The sequence below is a fragment of the Tiliqua scincoides genome, chromosome 1 (assembly GCF_035046505.1).
Source record: "Tiliqua scincoides isolate rTilSci1 chromosome 1, rTilSci1.hap2, whole genome shotgun sequence".
Lineage (NCBI taxonomy): Eukaryota > Metazoa > Chordata > Lepidosauria > Squamata > Scincidae > Tiliqua > Tiliqua scincoides.
This window is the reverse complement of record NC_089821.1, coordinates 61,130,937-61,151,759: the sequence shown is the minus strand read 5'-3', so window position 1 is coordinate 61,151,759 and position 20,823 is coordinate 61,130,937. Positions and strand designations below refer to the sequence as shown.

Here is a 20,823-nt window from a genome sequence, read left to right as displayed (position 1 = left end):
TCAAAGGCTAAAATGTCTTGAATGACACCTTCTGTATCTGCATTTGGGTATGGGAAGAATACTAGTAGAGATGGGGAAGCTATGGGGGCTGGGTGTATTAGGCCTGAGAAGGGTGCGGAAGTGGAGGGTGGATTAGGCCCTGCAGCACCTGTTGAATCTTACCCCCTTCTCAGGTCTGATCTGTTTTAACAGGTACACAGACTTGACACAGTGATATCCCTTCATGTTGGTATCCTTCAGTTTAGGAAGACTATTATATGGTGCTCTGAATGGTGGTTCTGGAACAGAGTGTTCTCTCCAGTGCACAAAGCCTGGGTAAAGTAGATATGGAAGATAGACTGTTACCCATGCAGCAAATTTCCCCTCTCCATGTTGCTGAGAATGTGACTGTGTTCAGCCATGAACTGCCTCAGGGACTCCGGCTCCGGATTTTGCCTCGAGGTTGACTCCTGAAGCCTTTCCATAACTGGATGTAGCCACAAGGCAGTGGAAGTTTGGGATCAGAGTTTTCCTTCTCTCAGATGAGCTGCCTTCCCAAGCTGATGAGTCCCATCTACATGGTGGCTGTTTAGTCGCCTCTTAGGACAAGTACAGCCAAACTGAGGGCCTATTCTTATCCCCCAGCCCCCAGGGGTAGATATCCCCTCCATGGGGGGGGAAGGGCTGAAACTCTCCTGTGGGATTCAGTGGGCGCTATGTTGGCACTGCTCCATCACTGCACTGGGAGTTAGGATTGGGCTAAAAAAAAGGGGGGGGGAAACAGTGGGATAGCCAGGGAAAAAACAGTTGAATGGAAGAATGGCACTCTTCCTTAGGGCTCAACACCCCCCCACACACAAGTCAGGTTTATTGTCATTGTTGTCCCCCGTCCCCCCCCCAGCATTACAGATGAGCAAAGATTGAAGCCTGGTATCTATCGATAATGGATGCACTAACCATAACACAGGACAAATAATCCTGTGGCCCTCAGTCCATTGAGAGTATGTGGAGGCCACCAAAGGAAAGGGCAGCCCTTGCAAGGTTTGAGTGGGAGCTTTTTGGAAGCAAGGTGGCTCTTGGACCCTACACTGAGGTGTTGGATCAGAAGGCGCAGGGCTTCCCCAAGGCTGTGATCCTATTGACACGGACCTGGGAGTAAGACCCATTGACTATAACAGAGCTTACTTCTGAGTAGACATGGCTAGGGTTGGGCTGCAAGGCCCCTATCCTATCCACACTTTCCTAGGAGTAAGCCTCACTGAATTGAACAGGGCTTACTTCTGAGTAGACCTGGCTAGGCTTGCGCTGCCTGCAAGGGCATCGAGGGCGGGCAGTGGCGGCGCCCAGGCTGTGCAGCGCGGCCCCAGGAGACGCCCTCGTGGCCGGGAGCAGCCAGGGGCCCTCCGCGATCACTGGGCAGGGCGACCCGGCCGCGAGGCTGCGCCCCAGGCGTGCAGAGCCGCCCGAGTCGCGCCGTTGGGCGAGGCCGTTAGGCGGGTTCTGAGGCTGCTGAGGGCGCGGGCGACGCCCCTGCCGCGCGAGCGCCCGCTCTTCGCCTGCCTTCGGGGAGGCGAGCGGGAAAGGCGGGCGCTGCTGCGAGGGGCCCCGCGGCGCGCAGGCACCATGAGTCCCGCCAACGCCAGCTGGAGCGCCGCAGGGCGCCAGGGAGCGGCCCAGGCCGCCCCCACCCCCACGCAGCTCCCCGGCCAGGAGCAGGACGAGCAGGGGCACGACGAGATGCACCTCGTCGCGCAGGGCCGGCCCCTCACGCTGCTGCTGGTCTTCCTGACCTTCGCCGTGGCAGGTGCGAGCCTCTCCTGGGCCCTCTCAGAGCACCGTCCTGTGCATGCCTACTCAGAAGCAAGTCCCATTGTGTTCAATGGGGCTTACTCCAGGCAAGTGTGGATAGGATGGCTGCCTTACGGCACAGTCCTGTGCAGCCTACTCAGAAGTAAGTCCCATTGTGTTCAATGGGGCTTACTCCAGGCAAGTGTGGATAGGGTGGCTGCCTTACGGCACAGTCCTGTGCATGCCTACTCAGAAGTAAGTCCCATTGTGTTCAATGGGACTTACTCCAGGCAAGTGTGGATAGGATGGCTGCCTTACGGCACAGTCCTGTGCATGCCTACTCAGAAGTAAGTCCCATTGTGTTCAATGGGGCTTACTCCAGGCAAGTGTGGATAGGGTGGCTGCCTTACGGCACAGTCCTGTGCATGCCTACTCAGAAGTAAGTCCCATTGTGTTCAATGGGGCTTACTCCAGGCAAGTGTGGATAGGGTGGCTGCCTTACGGCACAGTCCTGTGCATGCCTACTCAGAAGTAAGTCCCATTGTGTTCAATGGGGCTTACTCCAGGCAAGTGTGGATAGGGTGGCAGCCTTAAGGTACAATCCTGTGCATACCTACTCAGAAGTAAGTCCTATTGTGTTCAATGGGGCATACTCCAGGCAAGTGTGGATAGGATTGCAATTTTAGTTCTTCGGAAAATGGGACCAAATGAGCCACAATCAGGCGAATGTGTGCAGGCTATTTTTTTTGCAATCAATGCTTCAGATTGCTGATGGATGCCTGTGGGATGAGAATCTAAGACCTTGCTCAAAGGTATTATATTTATATGTTTGCCACACTGAATGTTGGTATGTAATGATCCAGGGCCCAATCCTATTGAGTCTTCCAGTGCGGTGCAGTCATGTCAATGGGGTGTGCGCTGCATCCTGTGGTGAGGAGGCAGTCATGGAGGCCCCCTCAAGGCATGGGAACATTTGTTCCCTTACCTTGGGGGCTGCATAGAGGCTGCACTGGTGCTGGAAAGTTGGATAGGATTGGGTGCTGAGTCTCTTCAATATATTCATGTTGTGCTTTCCCTATGCTTGTCTAGTAGCATGCTTTAGAGTTCTTGATTATTTTGAGAAATTATTTCTAGGATTTCTAGTAGTAGTGCTGCATAGGATATCAGAAACTTCATTTGTTATTTATCAAGATCATGAAATGAGAGCAGAAATTCAGTTATCAAACTAATATCCTGTTCTGCAGGAATATACTTTATCAAAAGAACATGAAAAATCTTTTTTGCATTTTCTCTCTTGTTGAATTGTATTTTTGAATGCAAAATTAATGAAATTGAATTTCTTCTGATTAGGGTCTTGTAAAACAGAAAAATAAAATCAAATATAATAGTTATATCTGATGGTCTGTTCGTAACCCAGTGCATGGGGTGTACTTCAGTTTCCTCTGCAGATGTAAAGTGCCATAACCTCACTAGCAACAAGCAATTTGTTTCTGCAATTGTCTGTGAAATGCTTGTGGAAGCAGAGAAGAAATAGAGACCATGATAGATCTGCTGTATGCCACTCTAGCAGTGAAAAGCAGTGTTGTGTACAGAGCTTCTCTCATAGTAAAGAGCTGAGTAGACCAGAGGTTCCCAAACCAGTGGGTTGTGATCCACAGTCTGGGAAGTACTCACCCCTGGCCCCTTAAGGGAAGGGGAGAGGGGAAGGCAGCGATGCAATCCCCAAGATCATGCTGCTGCCTGAACTGTTTTTTTCACTGACCACCACCTGTGCAGGCCTCCTGGGGTATGGGAAGCCTAGCAGGTACCTCTGCAGGGCTCCCCAAGCCTTAGAAAAGTTAAAATAGCAATCAGAAACCACTTCTGGTTTCACAAATGAAAACCAGAAGCGGTTTCCAATCACTATTTTTTAATTTTTTGAAAGCTTGGGTACCCCTGCAGAGGTATCTGTGGGGTGCCCTGCTCCCTCCAGAGGAGCGGGGAAGTGAAAGCACCCCTCTGTCCCAGGTAGTAGAGCAATCCTGGGGATCATGTTGCTGCCTTCTTCCTGCCCCTGCAAAAGTGGTTCCCGAACTTCTGAGAAGATGTTTGGGAACCAGTGGAGTAGATAATTTCCCCCCTTAGCTATTGCTGGCAAATATGATGGCAAATATTTGACTTTTAAAAATGTTTTAAGAATTTACCGAATTTTTGTGCTTTATTTACTGAACTCAGTGAAATTTTGGAAAAGAAGTAATTGAGTCAGAAATATTCTTTTAGTCAGAAAATAAAGAGGAAATAAATATGTTGCTGAAGAAACAATATTTGCACCAATGCCAGAGTCTTGTGGAAACTGATAAAACGCAGAAATCAACATATTTTCCTCTACGCATCTGTTTCTACTTGCTCTGTTATTGCCCACTGAAGGAAATAATGGGTCAGGTGATTTCTTACAATCAGTCTCTTAGTTAAAATCTGTTTTGCTTTAAACTAATTTGCTGGCAAAGATCCAAGTAGCCCCATGGGGTGGCTAGGGGTCAACATGAGCTCAGGGGAAAAATATCCCCTTACCCTGAATTGTCCTCCAGCCACCTCCTAACCTGTGCTGGATACAGTGCAGGTCAGTCAGTTCCAGCATAGGTTAGGATTGGGCTACCCGTGATTTAATTGTCTTACCTTCAACACTGACATCAGAAAGTGTATTCGTTACTGAAAACTAACTGAAAATTATGTAAAAGCAGTATTGATTGTATAAGTAATAGAAGTTGTTGTTGTTTTTCAGCCCTGTTGCGAACGATCTTGAAAGAAACAAAAATTCCTATTCTTGTACTTATATTTTTCATTGGAATTGCCCTTGGGTTAGTTGCCCATTTTCCTTTTGAGGTACAGTATAATTAATTAACATTATTTCAATGTAAAAAATAAGGAAACCAGAAAATATTTTTCTGATATTTTATAAATAGACAGTACAGAGGGAAACATAAGGTAAATAACTATGGACTGAGGAGGTGGGGGAGAGGAGACCCCATTTCTTTGCTCTCCCTTTATGCTGCTGCCAGCATGTCCCTATGCAAATTGCCTCTGTTTCACAATACTTGCTGCTGCAAGTTTTGGATCTCTTCAGGCTGAGATCATGGTAGACTGTCTTCAAGTTGCTTTTATGAAGATGAATTAGACTGACATAGAGACTGTGCAGAATTGGGCCATTGCACAGAGTCTCTTATGACAGTGGAAGACACACCTGCTGTTATAAAATGGCTGCTGATGAAACACACAGCACTCAATGGTCATTTTGTGCTCATTACTGCAAGATGCAGCAGTGCTACACCTTTGTGGCTAGACCCTGCTATGGACACTGAACCAGGTCAGGTAGTGGTGGGGGTAAAGAGGGGGTGATTCTGGACTGGGAGGGGGAAAATGGGGGTGGGGAACCGCTGCCGCCAGATCTACCTTCTGCCACCTTCCTGCCCACCCCCTCACCACTACCTTAGCTGGTCTGGCAGGCATGCAGCACTGCTTCATGGACTATTTTGCATGCACCGCTGCAAAATGCAGCAGCACTGCAACCCCGTTGCCACACCCACAGGACTACATAATATAGGAGTGGGGATAGGTGGTGAGGGGGTGAAATTGGGTGGGAAGGGAGAAGGAACAGGAGTGGAGAGGCAGCAGGAGAGGGTGAATACGGCAGCAGTGGCTGCTACTGAGGACCACTCAGCCTGGGAAATCTCTGGTTTGAGAGGGTTTGCCATGGTGGTATCTAGTACCTCTTTCTTTCACCTCCAGGGAAGTGGTAGGAACAGGGTCAAAGCATTTACTTCTGCTGGAGAGAGCAACCAGCTATTTTGCTCTCTTCCTGCTTAAGGGCAGTATAGGCTCTTCATGCTGATCTTATGAGGAATGTAGTTTCCTGAAGTTGGTGCAATAATTAATCATTATTATTCAACAGTATGCATGGGGTTCAGTTGTTAAAAGAGCAAATTGTTAAAAGTTTACCCTGTTAAAAGGGCAAACTGAAAAAAACCATTCCTTTTGGGAGGGCAGTCTCATTTGGGTGAGAAATGTGTCTGTATTCCCAAAAGGAATCATTGCTTTTATTCTAGATGTAGCCACTCTGAGATAGCATTTAACAATTATAGATAAGCTTTGTTAAATATCTTTTATTTCTTTGCTTAGATCTGTAACAGGCTAAAATCTTTACTAATAGCCAGTCATTGATTGTGGTTAAAAAACCATTCTGTGGATATGCAGCAAAAGTAACTAAAATTCTTTACACAAACACATTCCCACACTCAGTCACACAGTCATTCTTACCAGCAAACTAAACAGTTTACACTTGGATGTTGCAGCACTGGTGATGAGACAGCCTAGGTTGGGAAGAACCCTGATCCAGTCATCTTCCCCTGATTCCTTCAGGTCTCCTCCGCTTAACCCGTTGCAGTGGTTCTCCTGAAGTGGCCGTATACATCATTCAGTTTTTGTCTTTTAGACTGGAAAGTTCTGTACCCGAGTTGACAATCCCCCCCCCCCTTAGGAGAGTGCACAGTCTTTTGCATACCTACTGCTTTCCCCACTTTCGTATATTTGGGACCTGATAAACATCTTGGTGCCACTTTCTTCTTCATGCAGAAGAATTTTTAGTGGCTTCCTGGTGGCTGATACAGATACATCTTCTTTTGGAGGGAGAAAGATAACTTTGTCCTTGTTCTGCTCACCTTCAAATTGTTTGTTTCTCTAATGGGAAGTTGCTAACAATTTACAACCTATTTTCGCTCTCTCTACTCTAGTCCTTCATCAAATTTGGCATTTAGCCTGGCCATCCCTTCATGCATTCAAGTCATTTCACAACATTTGTCTAACACCCTTACACATTCTTTTGCTTTGTTACAGTATTCTGAGGAAGAAAAGGGGAAGAAAGGAGGGGGAAAACAATAACTGACAGTCCAATCCTGTTCAACTTTCCAGTGCTGATGCAGCTGCAGTGCAACAAATGTTCACTTACCTTGGGGAAGCCTCCATGATTACCCCCCCCACCCGCAGTATGGATTGCACACCCTGTTGGCATGGCTGCATCCAGGTTGGAAAGTTGGATAGGATTGGCCCCAAAGACTTCTAACAACCAATGATCAATATGCTTTCATCATATATACCATAACAAAGCTTCATAAATTGTCTTCCTGGCCTGTGTATCTCTGGCTTCTTGCCACCAATCCTGTAAGTAGCCACGTTACTGGCCTGGCCTTTGCTCTTCAGGCAGGCACCTAGTAACAAGCCTCCTACTTGATATCCACTGCTGATACGGGGTGGGGGGGGGTGTTCAGGAAAATTTTGCCACTTTCTATCTGGTATTTATGACTTCGGGTGACTTGGACTGCGGCTTGCTCCCACTGATCTTACATTTGGAAGAAAAAGAGAAATGTGTAATGTGTTAACTGAGAATAGTTTATAGTATAGTAAATTCTATTCCTGTTTTATATTGCCAGTTAGATTTTGTGAGGAGCATTGCAAATATAGATCCTGTACTATTTCTTCATTTGTTTACACCTGCGATAATATTTACAGCTGCGTTTGAGATGGATTTTTATATATTTCGAAAATCATTTTGGCAGGTAAAGTATATTGTTCTTCAGTTTTTTGTTTAGCATATGCTATATTGAAATATAAGAATAAGGGCCTAACTTCATATTGTCTTCGTAAGTAAACCCAGGGCCTAGGAGAGGGAGGTAAAGGGGGTAATATATACCTGCGTCCAGGTAGGGGGCCCAGAAAGTTCCTGGGATCTTACATTTTCCTATCTCACCTGAACTTGCTGCCTGTGCATGATACTGGGGCCACAACCACAGGCATGCAGTGACAACTACTGCTGCAAGCCATACACACCGGGCCCAGGAATGCATCCATGATCCTCCTTAACACATTGTCAAATCTGGGAGGAAACTGGCCTGCTACAGTAGCTCTTTGGCTTGTGTATCCGCTTACTGTGAAGGAGTGTATAGGAGACCCAGCTGTGGACTACAGATGCTGCAGAAGTTCATTTTGGGGCAATCCAAATATGAAGATGCTAATTTTCTGCAATGGATTTTCTATATTTCAAGGATTTTAGAGAGACTTAGGAGTGTGTTTGGTTTTCCATATTACTTTATCTAGCTGCCAATGCTGTATGTTCGGGTAAACCTGGGCTCCACATTAAGAAGTCTGGTAGACCTGGGCTCCAACGGCTATTCTGGCTGTTTGCACGCTTCCTCTGCCATATTTTACTTCCTGTTCTGCCTGCCCCTATTGCCCCCTTTGGGAAGGGCCTGAAAGAAATTTTATACCCCCTGATAAAATTCCTTTCAGAGGCCCTGAGTAAATCCTGAAACTCTTTCCCTCCTGTCCCAGAAAAGCTGCTTCAAGAGGGGGCAATTTGAAGTGGCGAAATGCATGCATGCCTGCCTGCTGTGTTGAGGCCATGCGAGTATGGCTGGTGTTGGGGGTTAGCCAGGTCAGGCACTACTCAAGTGGCTATCCCCACTACTTCTGAAAATCTAGAGTCCTGTTTTGATTCTAGTTTAAAAAAAACAAAACAAAAACACACTCACAAACAGTAACTCACTAATAGAGTTATGCAACTCTAACTTTTTTGAAGGGTTTGTTCCCAAAAATCTTGTGCAGAAGGTTCCTGTAAACAGCCCCAGTTGGCTTATGGGAAGAAAGGGAGAGGAAATACCTGTTTAGGCATTCCCCCCCCCTCCCTGGCCACTGTGGTCAAGGATGCTCCCTCCTAAAATTAACCTCTGACCAGGGAGGAGAAAGAAATACCTAAGCCAGGCGCTTCCTGCCCCTTTCAATAGAGGCCAAATCAGCCTGTTCAGCCTGGGGCTTGGTGGGAACAGTCGGAAGAGAAAGGTCTGCCTATTACCACAGCTTAACTTCCATCACTACATCCTGCCCGTCTTGCTGCTGCCTTACCAACTCCCAGGTAAGCAGAGGACTGGGTGGGACAGGAGGGTGCCAAAAGTGGGGTTATGAGAGGTGGGAACAATGTGTGCATGCACAGATGGGGCCTGAAACCAGGCCTTGACTGATAGTGCAGGACACCCTGGTATTGCTGCTGCATGTGAGCTTCTAGGTTAGTGGTTCTCAAACTCTCTGGGAGAGTCTGAGAGCCACTAAGTACTTGCGTGGGTGGGGGAAAGGCAGCGGTGCGATCCCCAGGATCACGCTGCTCAGGGGGGCTGCAGGTGCTTGGGTGCACTTACCCAAGCTTCCTGCAGCCTGGCGCGACCTGCAGCAGGGCTCCCCGCAGCAGTGAAAGTGAATGCGGAGCTATTGCACCCTGCTTTCACTAAAGTGGAAGTGGAGCGCAGTCGCTGCATGATTTACTTTCACTGCTGCAGGGAGCCCTGCTACAGCTCGTGCTGGGCTCCCTGCAGCCTGGGGAAGCTGCAGGAATCTTGGGTAAGTGCACCCAAGCCCCTGCAGCCCCCCTGAATGGCGTGATCCTGGGGATTGTGCCACTGTCTCCTCCCTGCCTCCAGGCTGCCCCCTCCCCTTAAGGGGGCAGAGGCCAGGGCTCAGAGACTGGGGCGTCACAACGCCCCAGTTTGAAAAGCCCTGTTCTAGGTGTTTGAAGCTCAGCAATCAAGGTGTTGCTACTGAAAAGGTCCTGTTGTGTGTTGCTTCCAGTCATCCCTCTGGCAGTGACCCGGCATAGAACAAGGTCTCTGCTAAAATTCTTAATGGGTGGGTGGACTCATACTGGAGGAAGTCCCCTTGGTCAAAACCTTAAAGGGATTTACAGGTAATAACCAGCAGTCTAAATTATACTTGGAAATATATTTGGGGCCCCTTTAAGCTCAATCAGATAACTGCTATGATCCCAGTACTGAGCACCTGATAACACCCTGATGTCAGTGATTTTGACCACCTGCAACTTCTGAACACTCTTGAGAGGCAGTCCTGTGTATAGTGCCCTACAGTACTCAAACCTGAATGTGATCAAGGCAAGATTGATTTATAGATGATACAAATGAAGTAGCTTGCACCAAGTGGCAGGTTGTGGGAGCAACATACAGACTCAAGGTTCAAGGCATTCTTTCAACCCTGAATAGTTACTGCCTTCTCTCTCCTTGGTGGGGCAGTCCCCACAGATGGAACCACTATGATTTGTTTCCTGCTAACATTTAGGATGTGGAAAGTGAATAAAGTGGCAGTGATCCAGTTCTGTACTCCCTGGCTGTAGTCCTTCCTCATATGGTTCCTTCAAATAAAACAAAGCGGGTGACACATGGGGCGTGAACCTAATGTATCCTACACATTTTGCTTTATTTAAAGAGACCATGTAAGGTAAGAGGATAGAGAAATGAGTTGCTAATGCTGTCTGTGTGTCCCTCTAAAAAAATCTGCATGGAAGTTGACTGTCCGCTTTCCTATTACCTTCCTTGCGCCGTTCTTTTGAGTAAAAGAGGAAATGCAGAACAAGCTGATTGCTGAGATAATTTCACAATTTCTGTTTTATTTAGGGAGGCAAATCACTACATTTCATGTGGAGATTTTGGCCACCACCTGGCCTGGAAGTAAGGGGATAGAAGGTAGACGAGGCAGTGGTGGCAAGGGTTAGCAGTTACTTTTTTGTGCCTTAGGTTCAACTTACCCTCAGGCCAGCCCTGGACCCAAGGCAGTGAATGGTGATCAGCTCTGTTCTCTGTGAGAAAGAGTCATGTTGGTACTCCAGCCAAACTGAGCAAATACTAGCTTCCACCTGGTGGACCCAGTCCTTCAGGGATGCACAGGCCATAGCCATTGCTATACAACCCAGTTTGTGCTGGTCAATTCAGTATTCATTTGGTTAGACTAAGAGATTAAAATGATCATCCTGTTTGTGTATTGTCCTGAACTCACTGGGGGAAAAGTATGAAATAATTGTAATAATGACTATAAATAAGTAACTGTGATAGAGTGATTCTTGGCTCCTGAAATCTGGGTGTTTTATAGCTTTTAGCGAGCCGTTGTGGAGTTACAGGCAGCTACAAAGAATTCCTTGCTTATTGACATAACTACAGTACAACTCCTGTCAATACTTACACCAGTTCTATGAGCTGATCTTGCTATTATGTCATACCTAGTAGTGTACCATTAAACCTTTAGTCCCAACCAACTGAAGGTGCAATCCTAAAGTTGCAAGAGTGTTGTAAATGTGCAATAAAGCACGTTTGCGTGCACTCCAGAGTCGCGCACAGAGACTGCATCCAGCCTCTGTTGCACTGAAGCGCCATAAGTTCATGCCGACCAAACTCAGTGTTATAGGGTAAGGAGACAGTGGGTGAGGGCCGCCGGGCCTGTGGGCGGGTGGGGTGTAGGAGGTGGGGCCAGGATCCGGTACTTATGCTGGATCCTAGCCCTGTTCCGGCACAGTACCCGGCTGCTCAGATTTGTGCCACCTCTTTGGGTGGCGCAGATCTGAGTAGCCCCATTGCGGCTGTGGCAGCTCTCCCCGGGATAAGGAGAATTACTTCCCCTTGCCTCAAGCCAATCCTCATCGAGCCCCAAACTTGTGCTGGATACAGCGCAGGCTCACCATCCTGCCTGTTCCAGTGCAAGTTAGGATTGCACTATTAATTTTACTATCATTTCATTTAGTATGAATGTCATTTCATTTAGGGGTATTTTAATTGTATATTCAGTTAAAATTTTCAGTTGTATATTCAAATTATCTTTACAGGTGTTAATTCTTGCAGTTCCTGGATTTTTGATGAATTGTGCTTTCCTTGCATGGTTAACTTATAAAGTTAATAAGCATAACTGGAGCTGGGATAATAGCATGTTATTTGGGATAATTCTTAGCACAACAGACCCTGTTCTTTCTGTGGCTTCTGTAAAAAATATTGGTAGGTAAGATTCTGTGCTGGTTTTCTTAACACTGAGTCCTCTGTAATACTGTACATTTTGCTGCATGGTTATAATTTAGTTTGCCAGAACTCACTTAAGACCAGTACTTTTGATTTTTATTGCTAAAAACAGCCACGGGGGATCCAGTTTGAATTAGGACTGTAGTGTCTCTGTTTTTGAGGTATCAAATGTTATGGTTGTCTCTTCCAATAATGTATTCTTCAGAAGAGCATAATTTTATATTGGAATATTGAATCACTGAAGATAAACTTTTAATTTTACTTATAGGTTTAAAAATAGATGAACTGATTTAGCATAAAGGAGCAATACCACAATGGTTATTAGGTTGAACGTTAGCAAGTATGAGCAACATTTGGTTTGGCCAGAGTTCATGGTGGCTCAGGTAACATGAGAATGCAACCAGCAAGGGGAGAAAGCGTAGTTACCTCTGTCACCAGTGTACATAAGACCTTCAAAACATACTACAGACCTAAGCTAATAAAATAGGATATATTTATTTGGAATATTTGTATGCTGGGTCCCCGAGTTATGGATGTCTGAGTTACAAATGGCTGTGTCAGCACTTTTGTGCAGGTATAGTTCACCCATGTGATACTTTTGTGCTAGTGCAACAGCACTGGGGTGGCAAAAGCTGGCTGTGCTTTCTGTTAAAAGCTGTTTTTTGAATTACATAAACTATATCAAAAATACAAAGCAAAATACAGATATGATTTCTTTTATCCAAGACTTAGCTAAATATGTTTAAATGTTATACCTGTGGCTACCCCTCACATGTAAATAAAACTCATCTTAGAATCTAAAGTATAACACATTTTTTCCAGAAGGTGTAACAGCCCACTCCTATTCCCCACCATGCTATAGTATACAGCCATATGAAAAAGGCATGTGCTTCATGCTGTGGGGAGGGGGGTGACCTGAAGGCAAACTGGTGATGGGTAAAACCTTTGCAATATGCCTGCATAAGCAGATAGGGGGGGTATGGCAGGGGTGGGACGGCCAGTTTGGGATACAGCATGTGCTGTATCCTTTCCCCCTTCCCTGGGCCTGATCTGCTGACCTGGATCAGCTTGGACTTACTCCAGTGATATTGCTGGTGTGGATCTGAGTAGACCCATAGTGGCGGCTGGGGCTTTCACCAAGGCAAGGGGACAAATGTCCCCTTACCCTGAGAAAATGTTCTGCCTGCTAAATTCCCCTGCAGGATGCAGCATAAACTGTGCTGGTGCTGCTGCATTGGCACAGGGGAACTTAGGTAAGTTTGGGCTGCCCATGATGCAGTGAATCTGTCATTACTAGTTATGGAGGAGAAAGCATATAGGCACAATAAATGCCTTAGATTTTCCCTTCTCCTGCTAACAGCAGCTTTCATGGTGGTGGAGGAAGCATTAATTGGGATATTCATTTGGAGGTTTGTCCTTTCCCGCTACTTTTGAGAATATACCTATTAAAAAGAATGTATTGAAGTTATATGAATGCTTTACTTGTTACAGGAAATCTAACAAGCCAAAAATTGAACTGATTCAGGCTGCAACCCTATCCACACATTCCTGGAGTAAGCCCCATTGACTATAATAGGACTTACTTCTGAGTAGACATGCATAGGATGGGCTCCTACTTAGCTTTTTATGGGTCTTTCTTTCTTTAGGTCTTTCAAAGATAGTTATCAACTTAATTAAAGGAGAATCTTTATTTAACGATGCTACTACAGTAATTATTTTTGACATGTATAGAGACCTCATTAATAAGAGACATCGTGAAGTAGGTAAGTCTTGTGTCCTATAATCTTTTAATATATAAAAATATCATCTAGACTGTGTATTTTGACTGATTTTTTTATTGTTAAGCTGATGAGTCCAACTGATCCTACTTCTGAGAAAGAAACATGATGAAAATAGATTCTAATAACTTATTATGAGAAAGAGAGATCGCTATACAGTGGACCCTCCTTATGCAGGGCCTCCAAGCCTCCTGGACGCGATTGGAAGGCACTTCTGGTTTGCGTCTGTGGCTAACGGTTGCATCCAGGAGGCATTCTGAGACTTGAGAAGACCCACGGCCCACTCCACCGGCCTTCCCTGGCCTTGGAACACTTCCTGGAGGCAACCTGAAGTAGCAGATGTGAACCGGAAGTGGCTTCTGGTCACATCCAGGAAACCATTGTGACCTCTGGAGGGACCACTGTGGTTCCCAGGTGAATCTTTGCAGTGCTGCAACCCTGCCCCCCTTCCACTTGTGGATTCAGGTATCAGCAGAAGGATGTAGAATTGATTCCCAGCAGATACTAAGTGCCCACTGTATAAGAACTTTTGAATTCCTTGCTATAGGCCTGGACTCTTTAGCTGTAGTTGCTTGGGGGGCTGTAGGATAAAACTGTAGAAATTTGTTTCTTTTGTGCTACAAATGGCTTAACAGTTACGTGTGAGCAGATGAATTAGTTAAAAAATTATGACGGCTATTAAGTTTATGAATTTATTGCAAGGCTGAGTTTATATTCTCTGAATTCTCTTTGTGCAACTAATTAGTAAAAAAAAAAAAGGGCAGCAATCACATAGTGATGTGATGGAATAGGGATGCTTTTTTTGTTTCTTCCATGCCTTTATATCTGTATAGTTTTGTACATATAAGGCCCAAATCCCAACCAACTTTCCAGCACTAGCATAAGCTGTGCCAATGGGACATGTGCTGCATCCTGCAGTTGGGTGGCACCCACAGAGGCCTCCTCAAAGTAAGGGCATGTTTGTTCCCTTACCTAGAAGATGCATTGCCCTTATGTTGGTGCTGTAAAGTGGGTTAGGATTGTGCCCTAAACATAACAATGCTTTCTAACATTGTCTTTACTCAGAATGATTGCATGATCATTGCAGTATTTGTACATACAAGAAATATGCTAGTGACTAGTCCTTGTATTATGTTTTTGCTTGATCAGTCATACCTTGGAGACTAAGGACATCTTGTTCTGGGAATTAAACTTTATTCTGCCTCCATCCAGTGAAAGTTTCCTCCCCTTTCCCTGAGTAAAGCCCAGGCCCTTCTATGGGGCTGCTTGAGTCTGGGCCAGCTATTTTGCAGGCGCAGGCTTGAGAAGCCCCATGTCAGGCTTTGGAGCCTAACAAGGGACATAGGATCCAGTAGAGGAGGCCTCTGCTGGTCCCACCCCCGTTCTACCCTCCCCCCGGAACAGCTCCCCCCGAAAAACCACACTGCCACCTAGTGGTGCTACTTGCTGCCAGCGGCTTGTTGCGGGCATCCTCTTGTTGCTGAATCTGGTACTCCCTCTTTGCCGGCTGCCATAAACGTACTTTATGGAATGTTTGTAACACCCAGCGCTGGCAGTACAAGCATACCGCTGACACTAGAGCCTTAGGATTAGTCTGGAAGGCATGGTTTACTGTAGTATGTTCTATAGTCCTGATCATAAAGTAATTCATGAATCTGAAATGGATGGCAAAAACTTAGTATTTTCTTGTCATGTTGTCCTTGCTAGAATACATAATTTTGTGGTTTTTTGCTACATATAAAGTTTGCTTTCAAGTAAATTTATAAGACTGGATTTTGAAACTGTTTCCTGGGGAGAGAGAAGACATGGTGGAATTAGTTATGTAGTGGGTTATGTAGTGGTTAAAGGCGTTGCTCATCTCCGTTTCTAAGCTGAAGAGCTGGCGTTTGTCTGCAGGCAGTTTCCGTGGTCATGTGGCCAGCATGGCTAGATGTCTAAGCACACGGAATGCTGTTAACCTCCCACCAAGGTGGTACCTATTTATCTACTTGCATTTATATGCTTTTGAACTGCTAGGTTGGCAGGAGCTGGGGCAAGCAACGCGAGCTCACCCGATCACATGGATTCGAACTGCCAACCTTATGGTCAACAGGCTTGTCATCTCAGCGGTTTAACCTGTTATACCACCACGTCCTGTATGTAGTGGTAGTGTACAGTAATTCAGTGTTTCTCAATGTTTGACCCCTGCTGTACCACTTCACATGGGCATCCTATTGGAAGTGCCACCAGAAGTAACTGATGATGATGCCGTCATCAGTTACATCCAGATTGGGGGGGCCTGATGCAGCATGACTAACATCAGTAGGAGATTTAGGGCAGATGGGAGGGCTTTTCTGTGTGTGTGAAAAGCACACACTGGAGCTCTGCCCTCTGAGCCTCTTGCTGCTGCTTGTCATGTCTCACTGCCAGGTGGTGGGGGTCTGGTGGGTTCCACGAGTATCACTGGACACCACCTCAAGTACCACCTGTGGTACTTGTACTACTGATTGAGAAACATTGCAGTAATGCTATATAAAGCAGCTTTTGTAATGCAGATTGCAAATAATTTAATTCTCTTTGCCTTTTACAGTTAAAGAAATTGTTATAAAACTGCTCTTAAAATTTTTGGGAAGTGCTGCTTTGGGATTTTTGAGTTCAAGAGTAATTAACTATTGGTTACAACATGTCTTCAATGATGGAATAATTGAAGTAGTTTTAAGCTTCACAATGGCATACATAATCTTTTTCTTCGGTAAGACTGAACGGTAACTTTTAACTCTTTAAGTAAACATGACTAATCATGAATAAAATTGTATAATTTTAATTCTCTCTCTCTCTGTTCTTCATGTCTTTAGCAGAATGGTTTGGAATGTCTGGAGTTATTTCTCTTTGTATTCTGGGTCTTCTTTTAGATTCTGTAAGCTTTAGTCCAGGAGTGGATTTGTTTCTTTACAGGTAAGTGTTTCTCTTTTTTAAAAAGTTCTGTTTTACCAATTTTGAAAACACCCTTGCTAGCTATATGTCTCCATTTTACCATTTACAAATGTAAATGTCTCTTTACATTTTAAGTAAAGAACTTAAATTTATAGGAGTGAAGAGGCTGTAGTTGATTAGCACAATTAAATTTTGCAATTTATGATGTAGAACTTTCAATATACGGAATTGCATTCATAAGCCAGTGTCTTAATACATACATGCATGTATACATACTTACAGTATGAGGCTTGGGACTCACTGCCTACTGGGACCCAACCCACGCACCCTGCCCTGTAGCGTCCTGCTGCCTCTCACCCTATTTCGCCCTTGCCCTGTTCCACCGTCTTGCGCAGTTGAACTGAGAATTGTTACTCTTACTCTCAAGTCAGGCTGCAGTTGCTAGAACTTCCATTCTGTTGCAATTCAAAAGAGAAAAATAGAATATATCAAGAGGAGGATGCCCACCCAAACTCTTGTAGTGATGGGACTGAATTGGTAATTGAAGAAACTGGGAAGTAAAAAATGTGAATTTTGCTTTTTTCAAAAAACTTGAAAGACAGGCCATTCAGGTTTGCCACTAGCCAGCCCTCTTTGTGAAACCTCATTCTCAAAATTTTCTTTTGGAAGGGGAAGTAAATTGCGAGTAGCAGGGCTCACTAGAGATAAGAGAGACCTTGATAACCTCTTAACTAGGAATGATGCTCCTGATCATGCTCATTTCATTTTTTGCTGGTTCACTTGAGATCTGTAAGAGCTTCTGATTTGAACTGGAAGGCAAACTATAAATTCCATGTTTACAGAGACCATTGTTTTGTTAAGGAGAGACTAGTAAGACCTCTCTTGAGATCTTATGGGCCTAACAACAAAAAGGATTTGAGGATGGTGGGCAGCAAATGGCTGTTAATCTGTCTGATCAGTTAAACTAGAAGATTTTGTGAATCTCTAAGTTTGGCTTATTTTCTATGTATGTCTGGTCCAAAATATATTCTAGAATGTATTAACTTTTTCTTTATCATTCTTCATAATTATATTAATGAAAAATGTTTATAGAACTAAAATCTTTAAACATTTGTAGGAAAACTACATCTTGTGCAGTGAGAAGGGAAGCTATTGTATGTTGGCTAAGTTTTTGATATGTAATTATAGTATTTTTCTTCTTTACCTTACTACATGCTTTTTCTTATACAGGTTCTGGGCAATGTTGACATTTTTGGCTCATGTGATGATCTATCTCATAATGGGAATTGTGATAGCTCAAAAAACGCTTCCATTTTTATCTTCTCGTCTTATATTTTATATTATAACAGTTTATATTTCAGTGAATGTTGTACGGTAAGAATTGTTTTCTGCTCTTTTTGTCATCCTGTTCCCTTGCCTACTCTCAGAACTCACCAACTTATTAAATTTACAGTCCAATCCTTTGGAAATTCCCCCATGCTAATGCAGCAGCACAAGCACAGTTTGCTATGCATCCTGCAAGGGAATTGAGCGGTGTACAGGTCTTCTTGAGGTAAGGGGGCATTTATGCCCTTGCCCAGAGGAAAGCTGCAGCTGTGGCAACAGGTCTACTCAGATCTGTGCCTGCTAATTTGCTGTTGCAAGTCTGAGTGGACACGTGTTAGCAGATCTTGCCCAAGAAGGGGGATAGAATAAGGTGTGTTCAGTGCTGCCTTTCCTGCCCCTGTCGCCTCCCTCCCCCACCCCATTACATACCTTCCTGCCCCCTCCCCCCACCCCTTATGGTCTGCTCTGGTGTACGTTGTTCCTTACACTGGCTTCAGCGGAAGCCTTTCTTCTAGAGTCACAAACTCCTATGCCAGTGGTTTTCAACCTTTTCTATCTCATGGCACACTGGCAAGGCACTAAAATGCTAAAGGCACACCACCAGGTTTTTGACAACTGACAAGGCTCACCATGCTGCCAGTGGGGGCTCACATCTCCCATTGGCCCTATTAATAAATGACCTTCCCCCAAATTCCTGTGGCACACCTCTGGACCACTCGCGGCACACCAGTGTGCCACGGCACAGTGGTTGAAAATGGCTGTCCTATGCTGTTGCAAAGCACTTCACAGTACTTTTGTGACAGTCTGCTACCCATGAGCATTGAATTGTTCTGTTAGAATATATATAAATTGCCATAATTCTTTAAGACTGTAGTCTTGTGCACACTTCCCTGGGAGAAAGACCCACAGAATTTAATAGTGCTTGCTTCTGGATAGACATACAATGAACTGCACTATAAATACTACATATTTTTGTTTGTACTGATAGTCCCTTGTGTGAGAACCTCCAACAATGTGTACAGGGTTTTAGGCTTACCTGAATCTCAGATATGCCACGGAACTTTGATGTTCAGTGATATCCCTGAATTTCGTAATGACCCCACTGGGAATAGGAATTGCCATGCTTGTAAATCAGTACAGGTGGGGCTTCGACCATGGAGGATCTGTTCTCGGGCCCCCTGCTGAATACCATATTTTGTGAATAATAAAATCTACAATCTTATCCCCATTAACCACTCTCATGAGGACCAGAGCTGTGCTCCGTTCCTCTCCAGAGGGCTTTCTGGAACCTGGAGAGGTAGTGCATGTCCACCTGACATTTTTTGTCTCTCCGGGCTATTCTGAAGCCCACAGGGGAGATGTGTGCTGCTTATCCAGGCTTTGGAAAGCCCTTGGGGGGGGACCGGAGTACAGCTCCAGTCCCTTTGGAGGACTCAGGTGGAGCAGAGTCTGGCTTTGTGCAGGTCCAGGGGACCTGTGTTGAGCCAGATCCGCAGATGTAAAATCAACAAATAAATAGGCCCCACCTGTATTCCAAACCAGGCAATCCCTCTGCAGTAGTTTTTTCACTGGTTTGGATTATAAACTAGAATGAAAAAGAACTCCCTTCAATTAAATCATCTGGCAATGGCTGCTTCTGCAGGAGATCTTTCTTTCCCCGGCATACCTGATGTTTTTGAAAACCATGGATCATGGTAGAACTTCCAGAGGTATAGCCATGTTAGCCTCTTGCAGTAGAAACAAAGTTTTATGATACCTTTTAGACTGACAAATGTATATCAGTACTAAAAGTTCCAAACTTGCATAAGCCTTTATGTAATTTCAAAGATACATAAAGCTTTGCATAACCCATAATAGTAACACATGGCTACCCCTCTTCTCTTAGCACAATTCCCCCCCCACTTGTCCCAGCCCTTTCATGGAGTTGCACATGTGCAGAAGGCAATCCAACTTCTGTAAAAGTTGACTTATGTAAATGTGGCCAGAAGAGAACCCTTACATAAGATTTTGTGAATTACAGTTAGCTTCATCAGATGCATGTGACTTTACACATGGACAACTGTATGTTGGTTTGTCCATAGTTTGAATGCTTATAATCTTAAAAATCAAAAACCCAATCCTATCTGGACCAGCCAGTGTTCTAGTGCCTCTTCTGCAGATGCTGACTGCCATAAAGCAGTCAGCACAAGTCATAAAAGGCTACTTAGTGTGCTGTCAAGCATGCTGGCAGGAAAGCCTGCAGGAACAGGTGAATCAGCAGAAGAGCAGGAGGGATGGGGGAGGGTGAAACGGGTGGGGAGGTGGTGAAACTGGGCAGGGAGGGAAACATAATGGGGGGAGGCTGCGGGAGGTGATAGTTCCAGCAGTGATGGCCTGTGGTGGATCTGTCCCCATTTCCTGCAGACTCCTCACTCCCTTTCCCTCTGTGGGTTTGTGCTAGTGAAAGGAGACTCATTGTGGATCAGGAGGCTTACAGAGGTGTAGGGGGTTTAAACCCCTTTCACCTCTAAAACTTCCTTACCCCTCCCCCCTCCACTGGATATAATTCATCCATTTTTTGGCACAGCTGCACCAGTGGGGGGAGGGATATGATTGGGTTCTAAGTCTGCAGAACTCTAGTTCAAGAACCACTTATACAAGAAGGGGCAATGCAAATTAAATGTTGTTTTAAAAGAAATCTTTTATTTATAACTAAAACTCATGGGAAAGCCATAGATTCCTGCAATACAGATTGAGTCTCGGTATCCACAAGGGTTCTGTTCCCAGAACCCACATGGATGACAAAAGTCATGTTAAAGGAAATCCATATAGGTTACAATCCTAACCATATTTCCAGCACTGACACAGCTGTACCCATGTGGCATGCACTATATCCTGCAGCGGGGAGGTAGTCAAGGGGACTTCCTCAAGGTAAGAGCATGTTTGTTATCTTGACTTGGGGCTGCATTGCAGCTAGGTCAGTGCTGGAAAATTTGTAAGGATTTCACCCTTAAAAAACAATGTTTCTTTGCTCAGCAATTTAAAAACAGCTTTGTTTACCTTTGTAATGCAGGACAGAGGCAGCAGGCAGATAATTCCAGATGGTTAGAAAGGCTCTGAGGCATCAACCCCTCCCTTCACTGGGAGGGGAAAATGCAAAGAGGTGATAATGCAAAGGGAAGTGATTTTTT

At 45.0% G+C, this 20,823-nt stretch overlaps 1 protein-coding gene across 1 annotated transcript in view; it reads left to right on the top strand.

Moving 5' to 3' along the window:
* The first annotated feature begins 1,602 nt into the window (after positions 1-1,602).
* LOC136644077 (solute carrier family 9 member C1-like) overlaps positions 1,603-20,823 on the top strand; it is a 107,824-nt gene continuing 88,603 nt past the window's right edge. The window contains exons 1-8 of the mRNA XM_066619591.1: positions 1,603-1,783; positions 4,529-4,629; positions 7,230-7,355; positions 11,450-11,615; positions 13,283-13,399; positions 15,984-16,145; positions 16,249-16,348; positions 17,558-17,701. Coding sequence (XP_066475688.1) covers positions 1,603-1,783; positions 4,529-4,629; positions 7,230-7,355; positions 11,450-11,615; positions 13,283-13,399; positions 15,984-16,145; positions 16,249-16,348; positions 17,558-17,701 — 1,097 coding nt within the window. The remainder of the gene's footprint in view (positions 1,784-4,528; positions 4,630-7,229; positions 7,356-11,449; positions 11,616-13,282; positions 13,400-15,983; positions 16,146-16,248; positions 16,349-17,557; positions 17,702-20,823) is intronic.